The sequence below is a fragment of the Stylophora pistillata genome, chromosome 4 (assembly GCF_964205215.1).
Source record: "Stylophora pistillata chromosome 4, jaStyPist1.2, whole genome shotgun sequence".
Lineage (NCBI taxonomy): Eukaryota > Metazoa > Cnidaria > Anthozoa > Scleractinia > Pocilloporidae > Stylophora > Stylophora pistillata.
The window spans coordinates 33,347,575-33,365,915 of record NC_142522.1 but is presented as its reverse complement, the minus strand read 5'-3'; the positions used below and the strand labels follow the sequence as shown (position 1 = coordinate 33,365,915).

The 18,341-nt window shown below is 39.8% G+C and overlaps 2 protein-coding genes across 3 annotated transcripts in view; both read right to left on the bottom strand.

The window, feature by feature from the left end:
* Positions 1–792: 792 nt before the first annotated feature.
* Positions 793–18,341, bottom strand: part of LOC111324507 (E3 ubiquitin-protein ligase rnf213-alpha) — a 166,675-nt gene continuing 149,126 nt past the window's right edge. Inside the window, exons 79-84 of one of the 2 annotated variants that reach the window (XM_088757408.1) lie at positions 4,448–4,655; positions 4,224–4,301; positions 3,532–3,732; positions 2,988–3,077; positions 2,318–2,490; positions 793–1,530 (exon numbers count right to left, since the gene is read on the bottom strand). In XM_088757408.1, the coding sequence (XP_088613534.1) occupies positions 1,362–1,530; positions 2,318–2,490; positions 2,988–3,077; positions 3,532–3,732; positions 4,224–4,301; positions 4,448–4,655 (919 nt within the window). In that variant the 3' untranslated portion in view covers positions 793–1,361. The remainder of the gene's footprint in view (positions 1,531–2,317; positions 2,491–2,987; positions 3,078–3,531; positions 3,733–4,223; positions 4,302–4,447; positions 4,656–18,341) is intronic. The other variant, XM_088757409.1, reaches the window with a different exon arrangement.
* LOC148733415 (serine/threonine-protein phosphatase 2A activator-like) lies at positions 4,679–16,442 on the bottom strand. The gene is made up of 9 exons (XM_088757417.1): positions 16,187–16,442; positions 16,023–16,093; positions 11,263–11,388; positions 9,616–9,694; positions 9,001–9,039; positions 8,807–8,906; positions 8,190–8,314; positions 6,213–6,318; positions 4,679–4,950 (listed from the first exon to the last, which is right to left on the bottom strand). The coding sequence occupies exons 1-8, from the start codon at positions 16,203–16,205 to the stop codon at positions 6,218–6,220; spliced, it is 660 nt and encodes a 219-aa protein (XP_088613543.1). The 5' UTR covers positions 16,206–16,442; the 3' UTR covers positions 4,679–4,950; positions 6,213–6,217.

Here is an 18,341-nt window from a genome sequence, read left to right as displayed (position 1 = left end):
GTCTTCAACGTCCTCGATGTCCCACTAGAAATGATTGACTTTAATTGTGGCGACATTCACGGTACGAGACCAACACAGAGAACAGTTGCTGCCAGACAACGATGCATAAATTTAATAGTGGATGATTAGAAGATTCTTTACGAAGAGCGACCAAGATCGGGCAGAATGACAAGTCAAGTGTTCATCGTTCTATTGTCCTCACCGAAACTCAATCGCTTCCTCCGTCCTCGAACCGTAGTAGTGATAGCTCCAAACCGAAGTATTGTTGGGTTGTTAGAGTGCAATTTCTAGTTTCATTTTAGTGATTATACCAGCCAGTACAGCTTGAGCTCAAACAAACCAAGTTTAGATTCTACAACCAAGCCGTTGATGACGAGGAAGTCAATAACAAGTTTGTGAAAACCACCAATTAGAACAATGTGTTTTCTTTTTATTTTCTCACAAAAACTCGTTCTTTGGAACGCTCAAAAGAATTTTCTTCCACTTTTACGATGAAAGCTAACGAACGCTTTCAGGACGCTCGACATGATCTTAACTTGCTTTCAGTCTGGATTTGGTCATGCGGCGGGTATCGGAAAGAAACAAATTATGAACAAAGCGAGAAGACTTGAAATGTCGAATCAAATATCAAATTTTAACTTCGGTTTTCAGGCGAATATTAGCGAGGCCTCTGATATGGCCCTATATTATGTCTTGCCATACTTTGAAAGTTTATGTCTGGTTTGTTGGCAACCTTAAGCTTGCGAGAAAATTGCGATGTAAAGCAGTTGAAGGGATGACTTGCCCACAAGCGACAAATTTCAAGCAAAAACTTTATTACTTACATTTATAACATTACTAACATGAGCATTTTACGTTCTACTAATATTTTTTTGGCATTATTCGCGTATAGTGGGGACTGGCGTTTCTGAGCCAATCTTAAACTATAGCAGTTTAAAGAATACCTTAATATTTTGCTAATTCTAGTAATAATTCAAATTGACGTACAGTCCTCATTAGATTGAGTTGCTGAAGAGTCAATTAAGGCGAGCCAACTTGTACTAGTGAAAACTTAAATCTTAGAAGTCTAAAGCCAAAATTATTGTAAATGCCTAAACGTAATCGAAGCAATTGAAAACAGATAACATGATAATCGTTTCATAAAATGACCTATCCCCTTGTTCAGATACTTTATGCTATTTCAGTCTTTATCGTTAAGTTTTTCGTTCATCGTTCTCTTAATGCTACAACCAAACAGGGAACTTCAAATACTACTGGAGGAAAGTTCAGATGAGGAGAAAAATCTGACGTAAAGTCTTGGGCCGTTGTAAATAGTACAAAAAGGAAAAAAAAAAAGTGAAACAAAACAAATAGCAGCAGTTTTACGCCAAAGCTGCATCCCTCTTGTCCAGGTAGCTGTCCCACAGTTCAACAGAAGTTCGCCATGCGTGGATCACGTGCTTCAGCTTCACGTCAGGTGGTAGTTCTTCCAGTCCGGTAACTGGTTCATGTCCCTTGTTGTCAAGATGCCATTCGATGAAGTCTCGCAAGCTAAAGGAAGGGATTACCGGCTGAGATGTATCACAAATAAACATCCTCATTTAAGCTATGGACCGCAGTTCAATCCTTCCCACTTTATGACCCAGTCGGGATATTGGAAGAACAAGAAAAGACCTCCACGCGCTTTTCCATTCCCCCAACATCCCGAGTTAGTTATTTTAGCGCGGAAATAATAAAAAGAAAAGAAAATGCAATCTACAGTCGTTTACACAAATTAACCTCGACATCGAATTAATCTGCTTTCTAACAGATGACAAAAACACCCGGTGAACAAAAAACAACACCGACCGACTTTCGAGACTAAATCGCAGTATTCTCAAAACTTCTATATTTCGGAAAGTGTTTAAAGGTAGGAGGGACAAAAACTTAGTACACAAAATTGTTGATTAGTAGCGAGTTGTATATGAGAGCCGAGAAGATTTACTTGAATTTGCGTATTCCCGTCGAAGACCCATCGAAACTGCACGTCATTTTTTGGTTATACGTCAATTAAAAAAATGAGAAGTATAAACTTTACTCATATCACTTTCCAACCCCCCTCGAATTTGAATTTAATATCAGTCCACAGAGAAGAAAAATCTGAGGGCAGCCTAACCAAAACATCTGCTATGAGGTAATCTACATTTTGTATTCCAGGCGCTAAGTTAGTGAAGGTGCGCGATAATACCAACACAGCGAAAGAAGGAGGGAGGTTGGAGGCATGTCGTGACTAGTTGAAAGGCTAAAAAAATTGAATTTAAGAAAACAATTCTTGTAATCAGAGATCTAGAAATCTTACCTCATGTCTTCTTCACCTGGTACCGCTTCTCCTCTGAGGTTAAGTAAGATTAATTCTAATACCTCGGGCACGAATCGATCCGAGTCAATTTTCCTCATGCTATTACTAAACTTCATCATCTGTTTCTGTGGCATGACCTGCTTGTAAGTGTCTGCAATCTGTTCGAACGGATCCTGCGTAAAGCACGAAGACGGTTCAGAAATTAAGTAACCAGGAGTTCTATGCTATTCTCCATGAGTGATAAACCGAAAATGTATCTCTAATTGTCGCACTAGTTGACACAATAGCCGTCGGGCAGAAAGAGAAAGAGAGAGAAAAACACTCTGGGCAACGCTTCCTTGAGTAATGTATCAAAATGAATTCTACTGAGGAACGAGATTGGAGACCAACCCCAGCTTTAGTCCCACGCCTAGTCTTTGTTATATAACAGACTCCTGGCCTTTGAAATCTTGAAGTTGTACGCTCATGCACGTTTTGTTTATCCACATATTTGGCTATTTTTTATGCTTTATTCTCTGTAGGAAACAAATAGCCTCAACTACTCTATTTCGTGAGCATAATATTCATTAGTTCTAAAGTGCGGAGGGCGAATTTCGTCTTTATTAAGTAAAATATGATTATATGATTAATATGATATTGATGTGATATTACCAAGGATAAAGTTCCTTACCTCCCCCCGCCTCATTAAAATCTTTGCTCTCTCCAAGTTCAACAGTCGCCAAAGGGAGAGAACGTGTCGCAACTGACAACACTGCTGCGCCTAAACAGAAATAGAGCACAAAAACAAGCTGTTCTTAGGGTACAATTAATTACAGCGTTATGTGTTAACATGAAAAGGTGATCGCCCTGCCTTTGATAGAGCTAGAGGTTGTCTTCAAAATTAAACAGACTGTAAAACCCGTTAGAAATAGCCATAGGCACTCGTCTATTTCAGATTCCGTACACATTTACGATATCTAGGATCTCTTCAAGTTGGAAGACAATATTCTATTCCAGACACAAAATGAGACATTGGCACACTATTTTCCGTATATTTCCAAACTGTCCACTCACTCCATTTTCTTGTTTTAAAGTTTTATATTTCTTTTTATTTTACTTTTTGTAAGGATAAAAATCGAGATCTGAAACATTACCGTAGGGTCTCAAAGGTCTGTGCATAAACAGCTAACCCTCATCAGTACGTTTGCATTCGCACGGTTAAAATAAATGTCTACCTTGAGACTGCGAAGACTATTTTGTTGAGGCATGCGTAGTACATGTTGTAGATAGTCATTAAGCAGCTTTTTAGGTGATCCACCGGTCGAGGACAGGAAACCGATTGCAATGTCGAGAGACGACAGCACGTCACAGACGTCTGTCAGTGATGAGCGAAACTCGCCTAGAATTTGACTGCTTACTGCTGAACTCAAAGGAACCTAACAAGACAAACAATTGTTTTTTGAATCCATGACAATATATGCTTAATTTCACGATTAAAAAAAATATATATAGAAATAAAAATTTCCTAACTACATGTACACTCATGAGGCTGTTACTCGGTGATTGTACAAATGATACATATTCAATATCAAACCTGTAAATAAGAGCTGAATACCTGCCTGGCTACTTCCTTGACGGAATCGCCACGGTGTTACCGAGAAAAAAAGAAATGTGCCACTTGTGTATACAACACGAACAAGCAATTTCCAATTCCGACTCCATGGAATGTTTTAATTAGTTTCGTCTCTCTTACTGATATCATCATCATTATTGGTATTACCATGACTATTATAAGCACCATCATCATATCATAATGACTTCTCTTACTCCCATTTTCTCGCGCTGATCGATTACAACTCTGGAGTAGCTGCATGGTGGGTCACATTTTAAATAGAGATCGAGAAAATATGAAACAAAAATCTTTTACCTGTGGCCGAACCTTGTTTTTCACGGAAGTGAAAACGGAGTCTAACTGGGCGTCTTTGCTGAATGCAAACCTCTCATCCTAGGAAGTAAACACGATATGATGCTCAAAAACTTAATTTCCTTTAGCATTGAACAAATAACTTTTGTAAAAACTTTGGACAGAAATTGCAAGAAATAGTTTACAAACGTTAGACACAAATACGTTTATCTGAATCTACTTCGTACCTTAAAATCAATAAGTGGTCTTCCCCTAATGAACCTGTCAATCAGCTGTCTTTCAAGGGCTTCCCAGTTGTACTGAACCAATGTTCCCCGACCCACTTCTAAAGAATAATTGCACTGCGCCAAGATAACGGGTAGAAGATCACGTTCGGTGTCGTACGAAATCAGATGTGATCTTGACACGTCTTGCAGCTGTATGTGAGGCAGGTCCCTAACATTGACATAAAACAATGACATTATACTTTACAATAACAACATCAAGCGGGTACAAGGATATCCAAAGGTCACACGGAGAGGTTCGCTTTTGAAATGAGTTACTATCAATTCTTCTCTGTATCCTCTTGTGGCTGGTTCACCGAGAACATGATGTTGACCGCTAATCATTTGTTATCATAAAATATTCATATTCATAATTTTTCTTTAAAACGTGACCTTTCGGCTCCCAATCTTAAACCAAAGTAGATAAATAGAGATAGCGCAAGACGAAAAATAGTTGCAAAATAATCCTGTAAAAAAAAAGAAGTCAAAACGTTAAAATTGGCAAATTGGACGTTTTACATTCGGTTCATTAATCATATAAAGCGTGAGCGATATTTGAAACTACAAAAGGAAATCTACTATATTGTGGACGTGGCATCCATTAACAGAACTGATACCCCATAAAACGTTTGAGTGTTCTGCAAAAGGTCCACTTTTCATCTAGTTTGTTTCAAAAGGAAAAAAAAGAAAAATAGGAAAATAAATAGTAATAATAATAATAATAATAATAATAAGTAGTCGATTTTTTAGTGTGTAGCTTAGTTTACTGAACTTTAATTTTTTTTAAGAGAACTGCTTTTTGTGAGATATTTTTAAGGAAAAATCTATTATTATTAAGTTAATACCGAAGAGATTCAAAACTTCTCACTCAGTTAGAGACTTTTTAAACTTGTTTTGTAATATTTATACCTTAATTATGATCATCATTATGATTATTATAAGAAGTGTGTATCCATGAGCTTTTCTGGAATTTTTACTGGACACTTTGACGCATTTGTTTTCGATTTTTAAGCATTTCATCATAATTTTTGTAAATACTTTTAATGATTATAGTGAATAAAATTATTATTTAATAATTAAAAAATAATAATAATAATAATAATAATAATAATAATAGGGATTTCTATAGCAACACTGCCATGTGCTCATGGTGCTTTACCACTGAATATTTCAGACCGAAAATTTTGTAGATTAAATATTACATTAATAATAAAACACAAACATATAAAAATGAAAAGTAAAAAAAATGTATAATTTTACACCACTCCCTGAGTGAAAGGTACACCTGCTCTTGGAGCTACCTTAGATTTTACATGTTAGGCAGAAAAGCAAGCTGAACTAAATTTTGCCAGATCAATTTAGCCTGTTCCTAGGTGGTATCATTGACTGAGGGAAATGTATAGAGAAAACGAGAAACAAGAAAAAGAAATACTGTAACAGCTGTATTGATTTAGAAGATAAAGCATGAAATACATGCATGTACAAGCTTGTCTTTGGTTCAATATCTAGTTAAAATAAACTAGCATTTTTTACCTGTTTTGCTTTATTTTGCCAGATTTCATTGGCTTCATTTCAGGCCCTACATAGTTCTATTACCCCATTTTTTCAAATTTAAACTTCACAGTAAAAGAATGCAGAGAAAATACAGAAACAAATTTGTTGTGGGTTGCTATACAAACAAGGCTGACTATCAAAGTGAAAACAGAAATGATTTATAGAGTCTTCTCACATCATTTATAAACTTGATGCAGCCCAAGAACATGACTTGTAATCAAGGTGATGGCTTTCCACAATGGAGGATTTAACAAAGTCCTTTGGTTCTAAACTGGGATGGTCTGCAAGATTCCCAAAAAGGAGAAAAAGAAAAAAAATTTAACTCTTGTAAGAAATATCAGCTGCGCAGTGTGTCTCATTTCCCAAGGTCTTTTGGGAGGAGGTTGAAAAAAAGGGGAACTGCATATCATTTGTACATGCACCTGCCACTTAAAAGTAATAAGTGCATTTATTATATGACTGTGTCTCACAAGGACTGGGAACTACCAAATTCACGAATTTGATTGGCTGAAATCAATATTGAAAATGGTCTAGATTTTCCCATCTAGACCGGCATCTAGACCTGTCTAGAAAAAAAAGGTACAAAGAATGTTAACCGAGCTAGGTCAATCTGTATGGGAGAATCTTGACATCAGTTGCTGGTACAGACCTCACTGTGTTTGGTCTGTACTGGCTACCTCGGTCAAGGTTCTCCCATAAAGACCTCCCACTCAGTTAATAAGAACTAAATCATATCTTCATCGCGCGCAGTGAAGATACTATTTTTATCTTTCACGTGTGAGGATATTGGTATCACCATGGTTACTAATATGATAAGCCAATTACAAGAGAGCTGTTATAGGTTTAGGTCTTGGACTGAAACGTTTTTTATTAAACTTTTTAGATTTTTTATTGAGTGTATGTCTTCCTTCGCTTGAAGTTGCCCATCCTTGTGAACAACTGAGCACTCCAATAAGCCTCTTTTGTGATTAAAAGCCTATCGATCTCTGCAGAGCCACTAGGGGCCTGTACCTGATCAATGCATTGGAACAAAAAATCATCCAGGGTGTGTGGGGTTTTGTTGAAGTGTATTGCTACACTTCAAAACAACACCCCACACACCCTGGACGATTTTTCGTTCCAATGCATTGATCAGGTACAGGCCCCTAGTGGCTCTGCAGAGATCGATAGTGTAGCGATACACTTCAACAAAACCCCACACACCCTGGACGATTTTTCGATCCAATGCATTGATCAGGTACAAGCCCCTAGTGGCTCTGCAGAGATCGATAGGCTTTGCAATCACAAAAGAGGCTTATTAGAGTGCTCAGTTGTTCTCTTTGGCACCCCATGGTTTGAATAAAAGAAAGGAATTTCATTCGAAAAATAGAATTTGCTATAATTAATTTTCCATCATATATTAGGCGCTACTAATTGCTCGTTTAAAGGCCCTTTTCTTGGATTTTGTTGGCCCTTTAGGTGTGGATTGGACTCAAGAGGCCCTGCCAAGGGATCTTATTATGATTAGTATCATTTAAGGGCCCCTCCAGGGATTTTGTTGCTAATTTGCCCTTTCGGGCTCCAAAGGCCTTGTTTTGGGATTTTCTTATGGTTTACAGTTGTAGTAAAAAGTGGGCCTTCCCTTTTTTAATGCTCGCCGGATAGCTTCTTTGCAATTGATTACGCCACTCATGTTAACATATTTAGTATTCTTATCTCTTAGTTTTTAGGGTTTGTTTCTTGTATTTTGTCCATTGCTTTCTTTGTAATGAGATTTTTTGTTTATTAGCACCAGTTCATTAGTCGTTATCTGTAATTACGTAATCATTAGCACTTCGATCCTATTTAATGCTCTTTTTTTACTTCAAAAGTTGTAAATAACTGAAGAAGGTCTCTGACCGAAACGTTTTTTATTAAAATTTTTTATATTTTTTACGTCAGAAGTTGTCCATCCTCACAATTTTTTAAACTTTCTACATTCGTGTTGGCTGTGAGGTTTGGACTGTGAATCTTTATTGATCCTCCTGGCGCGGTGCACCTTTGTTGGCCTGAGAGTTCCATTAATGACTTGCGATATATATATATCATACGTAAATCTGAAGGGAAATATGATTTGAACATGCACAGCAAAAGAATGATACTCAAAATACATACATGTATCAATGATACAAACCAATAAACTGAGAGCTTCTCCAAATAAATGGAACAAACTGGAAATCATCCAGTCCCCTGACACCTTGGCTGCCTGCTGGCTCCATTCTGTATGTTGACTGCAGCCTTCTCATCAGTTTTAAATACCTTGAAGGTGGAAAAAGATTGCTAATGAGCTACATTTATTTAAGCAATGTTTCCTCCAAACATTTTCCTTTGCAGAGTAGCCTTTAAAAATATATTGAATTTTTTCTATCTCTTGCCTTCTTGTCTACACAATGAAATAGAAGTCCCTGACCCATGGATACTGACACATCATCAAAGTGTACATACATGTAGCACAGCTACTGAGTATCAGCCGATCACAGTTAAGCATAAAGCTTCACAAGGTATGAGTGACCAGTCAACCTTCTTGCCAATATACTAACAGTACACAACCAAATCCTCACAATCAAAATAAGAAGTGACTACAACAAGACAAATCTTAGAGGTAATACTAATAGTGTACATGTATTTACAACAATGAAAAACCACAACTTTTAACCAGACTATCATTTTTAAAGAATCTGCCCACCTGCCAAATACTGTACAAGTCATGTACAGTATGTCCATTCATCACTTGAAAAAGTATCAAATTACCTTTGAAACACCTTGAACACTATTGAAACACAGTCATTTTGGTCCAGCACTCTGAGTTTGAACAGACAGCATAGAAATGCAATAAAACAAGCCTCATGACCTGTAGGAAGATACCAATATCAATCGTTAAGCTTCCAAATTCCTTGATTACATCAGACAAACCCACACCAACTAATTATAGTACATACACACACCTGTTCCATAGTCTATTCTTGTTTTATTTCCAAAACCATCTATGAAGCAATGCAGAATATCAGCAAGATTCACCTCTCGTTTTAGCTCTTTCATCTGAATTATATACAATTTAAAGCCATAGGTGAAATCTATTTCCTTTGTAATAATAACAGAGGGAAATTTTGCACATGATTAATAGTAAGAGAGTATAAATTTATACATATTAATTAGCCTTATCAAACCCTTAACATCAGTATGCATTTTTTTTCTCCATGCTGTTTTCCACACTTGGTACATTTTCTTAAAAAGGAGTATTTCTTTACAATCAAGAGCTTCTTTAATTGATCATTTACTTTATTCTCATGACCTTAACATGTGATCCAGTGGTTATACTGTAAGGAGAAATTAGATGCCGATCACTCTGAGGGGTCAAAGAGTTAATGAGTGTAAAAAACACATCACAGTCACAGACTGGTAAACTTGAAGCCCTCTACACAACTGAGACAATCTTTACGAATACATAATTTGAATGGATAAATCTGGAGAAAAAAACTTCCTTCAATTAACAGGCTGGTGTAGAATGATGGTAAAAAGAGAATAACAAAGACAGACAAACCAAATTTTCAGAAGCAAACCTCTGAGATAAGCAGTAAGCTCAATGCTGGCCCCTATAGACTTCTCTGGAAGAAGTCCTTGAATCATCCTATCAGCATTCTGTTCAAAATCATTCACTCATTCAATAAATCAATTAATCTAGTAATCAATCAATCGATTGATTGACTGATCTATCAATTAACCAATCAGCCAATCAGTTAATCTATTAATTGATCAAACATCAATCATTCAATCAGCCAATCGGCTGGTTAATATTATATCAATTAATCAATCATGCAATCAATCAGTTTAACAAGCAATCAATCATGTAATCAATCAGGCACTCAATCAATGCATCAGTCATCTAAGTACTCAGGATCTCAGTCAACATGAAAATTTATAAACCATCTCCAGGAACAGATATGCAGTGACCAGATTAGTAAGTTGTTAAATATTTTATGATACACAAGCAGATGGTGGCAAGAGGGGGGGAGGGACCCTAGGTCCCCTTTCATGCACCACATTTAGAAAAATTCACCCGTCGCTTGTATATAAAAATGATGGCTTCAAATCTCTTATCTTGTGCACAAGGTTTCAGGGAAATCTTGAGGTTTTGATCAAATGAAAGGAAAAATTCACTAGTCAGGTATATATCAGGAGGCAAATCACATCTCATGCTGGTTCAGAAATTCACACATCTTGCTTGCCTTTCTGTAAAATTCATGTGTCACATATCAATTTTGGCCGTCGTTACATTTTGCACATAACCCCTTTGCCATCCTCCAAGCATACATCAGCAACCGAAATGTAACGTGGGGTCTTAACTTTTCGTATCATGTTTACTGTAGGTACTCTAGACCAATATACTGGTCGATATATTGGTTGAGAGTTGGTTGATACTCGACCAATATGTCAGTCGATAGTCGGTTGATACCCAGTTGACACTCTGTCCACAAACAGTTGATATATCAACCAAGATTATCAGCTGACACCTATCGACCGAGTCTCGGCAGAGTATCAGCCAACTATCAAGTGAGTGTCAACCAACTATTGACTGAACGTGGAAGGACTATCAAATGAGTGCTGAGGCAGTGTCGACCAAGTGCGAACCAAGTGCTGACTGAGTGTTAACAGAATGTCGACTGACGTAATATTTCAAAAACGAGTGCGGGTGTTTCATCGGGGTTTCCAAACACGAGAAAACTGATGAAAGCATGAGGCCGTAGGCTGAGTGCTTTTATTGTTTTCGTGTGTTTGAAAACCCCGATGAAACACGAAGCCCGAGTTTTTGAAATTGCTTCTCAATCGTACATCATTAGCCCAGAACAATGAAAAAATTCTGACTGATTTTGGCATCAGTGGGGTTTGACATTTTATCAAGCTCTAGGGTTTGATATTTCATCAAAGTATGGTGGAAAAGCCTCTGTCCAGTGTTTCATCTGGGTTTCTAAAAGCACACATGTGGCCAAATTGGCGTATCGTGATTGGTTTGTACCTTGATGAATTATTAATGAGTTTGAGAAATATCGGTCAAGTATCAACCGACTCTTGATCATATATATTGACTGATATATCAGGTGAGATTACCTACAGTAAACATGATCCAACTTTCCCTGGGAAAGTCAAAACTCTTCTCTCGATCCTAGATGGTTCTTTGACAGAATCTGTGCAAGTTTATTGTATCTTACCTCATTTAGCCTACTGCACCATGTTCTAAAGGCTTTGTTTCCAAATCGTTGTGGCTGATCAGTCGGTGGGATTTCATCAATCCAAGTGTCCAAAGTCTCAAGCATAGTGATCAGTTTCTCTAAGGCCTTGAACCAAGTGAATAGAGCTACCACATGTTAATCAATATTCAAAATACCAATAAGTAATGAATGCTATCCCAGAAAAATTAGCAGAAGTATTACTAACATATCTATCTATAGTCTGTAATGTTTCTCCCAGACTTTGGGGTAGACATTAAATTTTTTCAATGGACCGTGATTGCTCCCAGTGCCTTTTATCAAGAATTGGGAGATATTTCTTTAAATAAACGCTTTGGATATATACATAACTATAATAACTACCTAATAATTATTTTTTAATCCATCAAACTGTGCCATCTTGGACTTACTGCTCTCCACTGAGATAATTTTATGCCTAAATCCAATGCAAAAAGTATACTATAGCTATAAGTAACCTTTAAAAAATTTGAACTCATTTTAAAGTATTTTTTAAAAGCATTTGAAAGGATAAATCCAAGATAATCACTGTATGCCTGTTCGCACAAACATTATCATATTTGAAATCCAAATGTGAAGAACAGATCGGATAACAATCAGCTTTATAACGAGCACCTTGAGGCTACGACACGTGAAGTAGCTAAGTGCGGGCAAAGTGACTAATGGATCAAGTTGAATCGTTTCTTGGTGAAAATTTATTTCCAAAATAAGGTACCAACGCTCCACTCGTTTGCCACAACCATTCTAAAAATGCCTGTGAAATTCGAGAAGCTCTCCTGTTTGGTATCATGCATTTTGGTGGCGGGAAATCCGGGCAAGTAATTCATGGCAGTCTCCATATAGACTCCCTCTTACCCAGTCTCCGTATAGACTCCCTGTTACCCATTCTCCCTGTGTACCCTGTGGACCCTGTGCACCCTGCGCACCCTGCGCACCCTGCGCACCCTGCGCACCCTGCGCACCCTGCGCACCCTGCGCACCCTGCGCACCCTGCGCACCCTGCGCACCCTGCGCACCCTGCGCACCCTGCGCACCCTGCGCACCCTGCGCACCCTGCGCACCCTCTGCACCCTCTGCACCCTCTGCACCCTCTGCACCCTCTGCACCCTCTGCACCCTCTGCACCCTCTGCACCCTCTGCACCCTCTGCACCCTCTGCACCCTCTGCACCCTCTGCACCCTCTGCACCCTCTGCACCCTCTGCACCCTCTGCACCCTCTGCACCCTCTGCACCCTCTGCACCCTCTGCACCCTGTGTACCCTGTGTACCCTGTGTACCCTGTGTTCCCATGTGTACCCTGTGTATCCTGTGTACCCATGTGTACCCTGTGTATCCTGTGTACCCATGTGTACCCTGTGTACCCTGTGTACCCATTATACATTTTTTACCCATGTATATCATGTATATCTTTGTATACCTCGTATGGTTGGGTTTCAGGTGACGTCACAAGCTTTGCTGAAGTTGGTGTCCGCCATGTTGGTGTCCCTTGGGTGTCAAATTTATGAATAATTAGTCGATTTCTCTAGTGAAGCCCTCTCTCTTATCGCCGTATTATTTCGCCAACTACATGAATATCCAGGAAGAAAAAAGCGATAAAAGTATCTGGAATTCATCTTAAGGTATCCCAGTACTCTCTGAGTATGCCGAAAGCTTAGAGAGTTGGAAGGAAAGATGTTTGCAAAAGATCTCTGTCATTGGGGTTGACCCTACAAGCATACCAGCCGAGAAGTTCAGTCCAAAATGCTTGCCTCCGGTGGAAGCGTCGGACTTGCTGAGTTACCTCGTTCTTGAGACCAGCTTCTACACCAAGAAGCAGTTCAAGGCGTTCAAGAGTCTAGAGGCGTTTAATCAATTGGTGTCGGGATTTGTAACCTCAGTTGTAGGCAAAGTAATCGCCGGCAAGTATGCCGTGAGAGCACGAGTTTGCCATTCACAACATATGAATGATCCTTTAGTGAACATTTGGGTCATTTCCGAAAACGATGGGACTATTTTGTCAGCCCATTGCTTGGGATGCAAAGCTGGACTGGCTGAGTCATGCTCACATATCGCGAGTGTTTTATTTATGTCAGAGGCAACTACTGGAATTCATGGCAAGGTCGCTGGGTGTCACGAAAACTCAGATACCGAAAACTCAGGTCCCTCGAAGTGTTCTCCAAGCTTCCGAAGTGCTCCATAATTCGATAGTGCATAGCATAAAGCATGTACCAATTTTTTTATAATATAACCGGTGGAATAATGCAACAAATCCGACGCGAAAGACGGACAACAATATCAAGAGTGATTCTTCAGTGAAGCGAATCGTGACGGCGCTAATGCCGAGTCTTCTTTCGCGTTGTTTTTCTCCTTCTGCCTCATTTAAGAACTCTAGCCCAAGGGTCGCAAAATTGTATTCGTTTTGGGACTGGTGGGCCGAGTCTCTGTTTGTATCCATTATTATCGCGAAATATTTAAGAATTTTAACAGAGCGACAACAAGGATCTGTGCGACGAAGTACAAAAAGGTAAACAAACTCCCTTTCGGCTCGTCAAAATCACGCCACATTTTAATACTTTGGTGTTGGAGCGAGCGCATTTGATCCCGTTAACTGTGAATGAAAAGTTCAAAATTAACGGAGAAAATGGAGGAAATCTAAGCTAAATGAAGTCTTGTGTCACTCTAAAATGTTTTAATACTCAACCATCGGACGATTTTGCGAAACGTGCAACTTGCGGCCTTGCTTTTGCTGCTTCAGTTGGATGAAGACCCAAAAGGTCAAAATACACGAGGGATTACCAGGAGTGATCATGAGTCGAGTTTATCTCTTGAATTTTCGAGGAGTCTGAGTTCTCGGGGTGTGAGTTTTCGTGATACCCCAAGCTTACTTGCACTCAGGTAAAATGCTCATGGATTTTGCCGACATAGGTCAATGAAGTGCCGTATGCGAGGGCTAAAGACATCGATTTCTCATCGGCTAAGAAGCTCAAAGAAAAGCTCGACCAAAAAATCGAGGATCTACAACAGCCGCAAGCCTCGAACAATACAACAACTTCTATTATCTCCTGTTCTTCCCCTTGATTTGTGATGATCTTAGGTATAGCGCATTAGATCATATATATAATGAATTTTGCGCTATAGAAATAATAAAATTATTAAATTATTATACGAAAAAATCCTTAGTCTATGCTTTCCACTTTTGCTCGAACAGCCAACAATAATGCATAAAACCATTCCTTCTTTCTCGCATGAACTCTTCGTTAGATACGGTTTGTTTACGCTCGAGGGACACCAAGATGGCGGATACTGAGTAACCGTTGCTAAGGTATTGGTCACGTGGGTGAAATCCAAGGATACTCTGTCTACCTTGTGTACCGTGTACACCCTGTAGTTAACAATTATTCCACGAGCGCTTGTTGGATATGAGATGATAGATAGCCAACGAGGCGCGTAGCGCCGAGTTGGCTATAATCATCTCATATCCAACAAGCGCGAGTGGAATAATTGTTTTATTAAAAACGCCCACAAGAGATTATTATTTTGTAAGAAGAAACTATATTTTTTAGCTCCCTTTTGATTTTAAGCTGACGCGTACGCTTACCATATTTGCAGATCATGGTATATTGGCTGATATACCATAATGGCTAAGGCAATAAAAAGTCTTGATCTGCATTATCCAATGATCCAGTTTTTAATACATTCATGTATACCCAAGTATATTCATGTATACCCAAGTGTACCCTGTATACCATGTATACAGGAATGCTAGCAAACATCAGTTGGAATCAATGGAAGCTCTCTGGCCGAACACAATCCCGTTTTTTACGTTCACAAATGAATTATGAATAACTTATTATGATTTTATTAGCCCGGGGGGGAAATCCCGTATAAAATGGACTGGGATACTCGTCTGGAATTATGAAATAAACTCCTAAAGGAGGGAAATTATGCGTGGCCCAACCGTTTTTGGGTACACAGGGCACACAGGGCACACAGGGCACACAGGGCACACAGGGCACACAGGGCACACAGGGCACACAGGGCACACAGGGCACACAGGGCACACAGGGCACACAGGGCACACAGGGCACACAGGGCACACAGGGCACACAGGGCACACAGGGCACACAGGGCACACAGGGCACACAGGGCACACAGGGCACACAGGGCACACAGGGCACACAGGGCACACAGGGCACACAGGGCACACAGGGCACACAGGGCACACAGGGCACACAGGGCACACAGGGCACACAGGGCACACAGGGCACACAGGGCACACAGGGCACACAGGGCACACAGGGCACACAGGGCACACAGGGCACACAGGGCACACAGGGCACACAGGGCACACAGGGCACACAGGGCACACAGGGCACACAGGGCACACAGGGCACACAGGGCACACAGGGCACACAGGGCACACAGGGCACACAGGGCACACAGGGCACACAGGGCACACAGGGCACACAGGGCACACAGGGCACACAGGGCACACAGGGCACACAGGGCACACAGGGCACACAGGGCACACAGGGCACACAGGGCACACAGGGCACACAGGGTACACAGGGCACACAGGGTACACAGGGTACACAGGGAGAATGGATAACAGGGAGTCTATACGGAGACTGGGTAAGAGGGAGTCTATATGGAGACTGCCATGAATTACTTGCCGAAATCCGTGAGAACGAACAGCTGTTAAGCAGAGAGGCCTGGCCTGGCGAACAAAATGATCTTTTCCTCACCTGAGACTTTTCCCACTTAACGACATCACTAGGATTCAAAATTTCTCGTTTTGGTTCAGCGAATACTGGCGCTGAAAAATAAGGAGAGTTCATAATCCTTTGAATACACAACTAGCATAATTCTAAATAGATAATTTTGCAGTACAAAAGTGAGTCCCATTCACCTTGTTCTACGTTCGCCATATTGGAATGTATAACTCTCCCCAGATCCCGTACTTTTTTCCCTGCTGTCACGGACTCAACTTGCGCATAAGGAGAGCAATTTTACGGGACAAATTTTAGGGAAAAAAACAACAACGAAAACGGAGTGAAACAGGATACGGTACAGGAGGCATACCCTGGTTTCAGGCCCCAGTTTGACCGCTCTTCTTTCAAACCTTCCCCCGCCTCACCATCAGTATCTGCGAACACCGTGGTCAAACGTCTGCGCATGTGCTGATGTTGTGATGTCTTCGTGGACGGTGCTTTAAGTCTAGCTATCAGAACTAAGTTGTCTCACAAGTTACAAACAAAAACAAAGGCAAGTAATTCAAGGAGTTTTAAAAGCGTGTTATTTTTTTTTGGGTAAAGTTCAAAACGGAATGGTAAATTAACAGGATACCCGTACTTGAAAAAGTTTTGTGTTCCAACCGTCTCGAGTTTCCTTTTTCTTTTCATTTGTTTCACATTAACCTGTCTATGAACGCTTCAATTTTCTTTCGCTTGCACAGGTAATACCCACACCGCTGGTCCAAAAATGACCTTTATCGCGCGTGCCCTCGCGCATATGTTAATTAACAATTATTCCACAAGCGCACGTTGGATATGAGATGATAGATAGCCAACTCGGCGCTACGCGCCTCGACATACCTGCGTAGTCCGTGCGACGAAATAACTTCACGGGATTGGCAAAGTTTCAGTTAGCAAATTATACAAAAAAACTAGAAATATTTAAGCCTATCGTCTAACGTTTAAAGCGACACATTAACGCCTGCAACCATTATGTATATGAGATGATAGATAGCCAACTCGGCGCTACGCGCCTCGTTGGCTATAATCATCTCATATCCAACAAGCGCGAATGGAATAATTGTTTTATTAAAAAAAAAAAAAAGGCCCCCAAGATATTAGGCAAATCTTCTCGACTTTATTTTTAATTTTAATAATAAGTTCTTATATAGCGCATTAAAATTGAACTCTATGCGCTATAGGAAGAAACCGGATGTTACAATGTACAGATATCAGATTATGGTATATTGGCTCCAGTTTTTAATAAAAGCTGATGCTTCGAGCGTTACCCCTTCGTCAGAGCGAACGAAAATGAGGATATTAAATGGCCGCGCGGGCATACGAATTTTATTTTCGAGTGCTGTAAACTTGTGTTTATTTCATAGATACTGATAAAATTTCGACATAAAACACAACTTTTTTTATTCATTTTCGAAACAGCAAAATAGAGCAATTAAAGTGGTCACCTATCGTAAAATGCCGGTCACAAAAATTTTATGAAGCTCGGATATAAAGTTATAAAGGAGAAATAAAGGCAATAACTTATATTTTCTGTTCCAAAAGGTCAAAATTCTAATAACAGCTATTCATTTTCGAAACAGCAAAATAGAGCAATTAAAGTGGTCACCTATCGTAAAATGCCGGTCACAAAAATTTTATGAAGCTCGGATATAAAGTTATAAAGGAGAAATAAAGGCAATAACTTATATTTTCTGTTCCAAAAGGTCAAAATTCTATAACAGCTCTCTTGTAATTGGCTTATCATATTATCTGTAAGCCTGTCTTTGCTTTATCTAGTAAGACAATATTCGGGAGCAGAGCGCCTAAAAAATTGGCTGCGAACCTTGTTTCGTCTCGTTTCGCAAAATACCATAAGCTGGCCGTTATTGGTATTTTGCGAAACAAGGCATCTAGCGGGAACAGTTTTCGCACGGAGGGAATAATTTCTTGTCGCGTCTGTAAGCCTGTCTTTGCTTTATCTAGCAAGACAATATTCGGGAGCAGAGCGCCTAAGGAAATTGTCTGCGAACCTTGTTTCATTTCGTTTCGTTTCGTTTTCTTTCGCAAATTACCTGGTAAGCCCTTACGCTTACGTAGCTTTCTGTGCGCGCCAAAATCTAATCTTCGCTTTGTAGTGAAGTCTTTCACAATATAGCCAAGGTTGCAGAGAACGTTAAGTTCGTGGACGACCTCCAACAAGCGCTCAGAGAAAGCTTAGCTGTGTTTCCGGTTAGCCTATTAAAATCTGAACAAAAACTTATTATCGAGAACATCGTGGGAAGGAGAGATGTTTTCGGACAGTTACCGAAGGGGTTTGGAAAGAGCTTAATC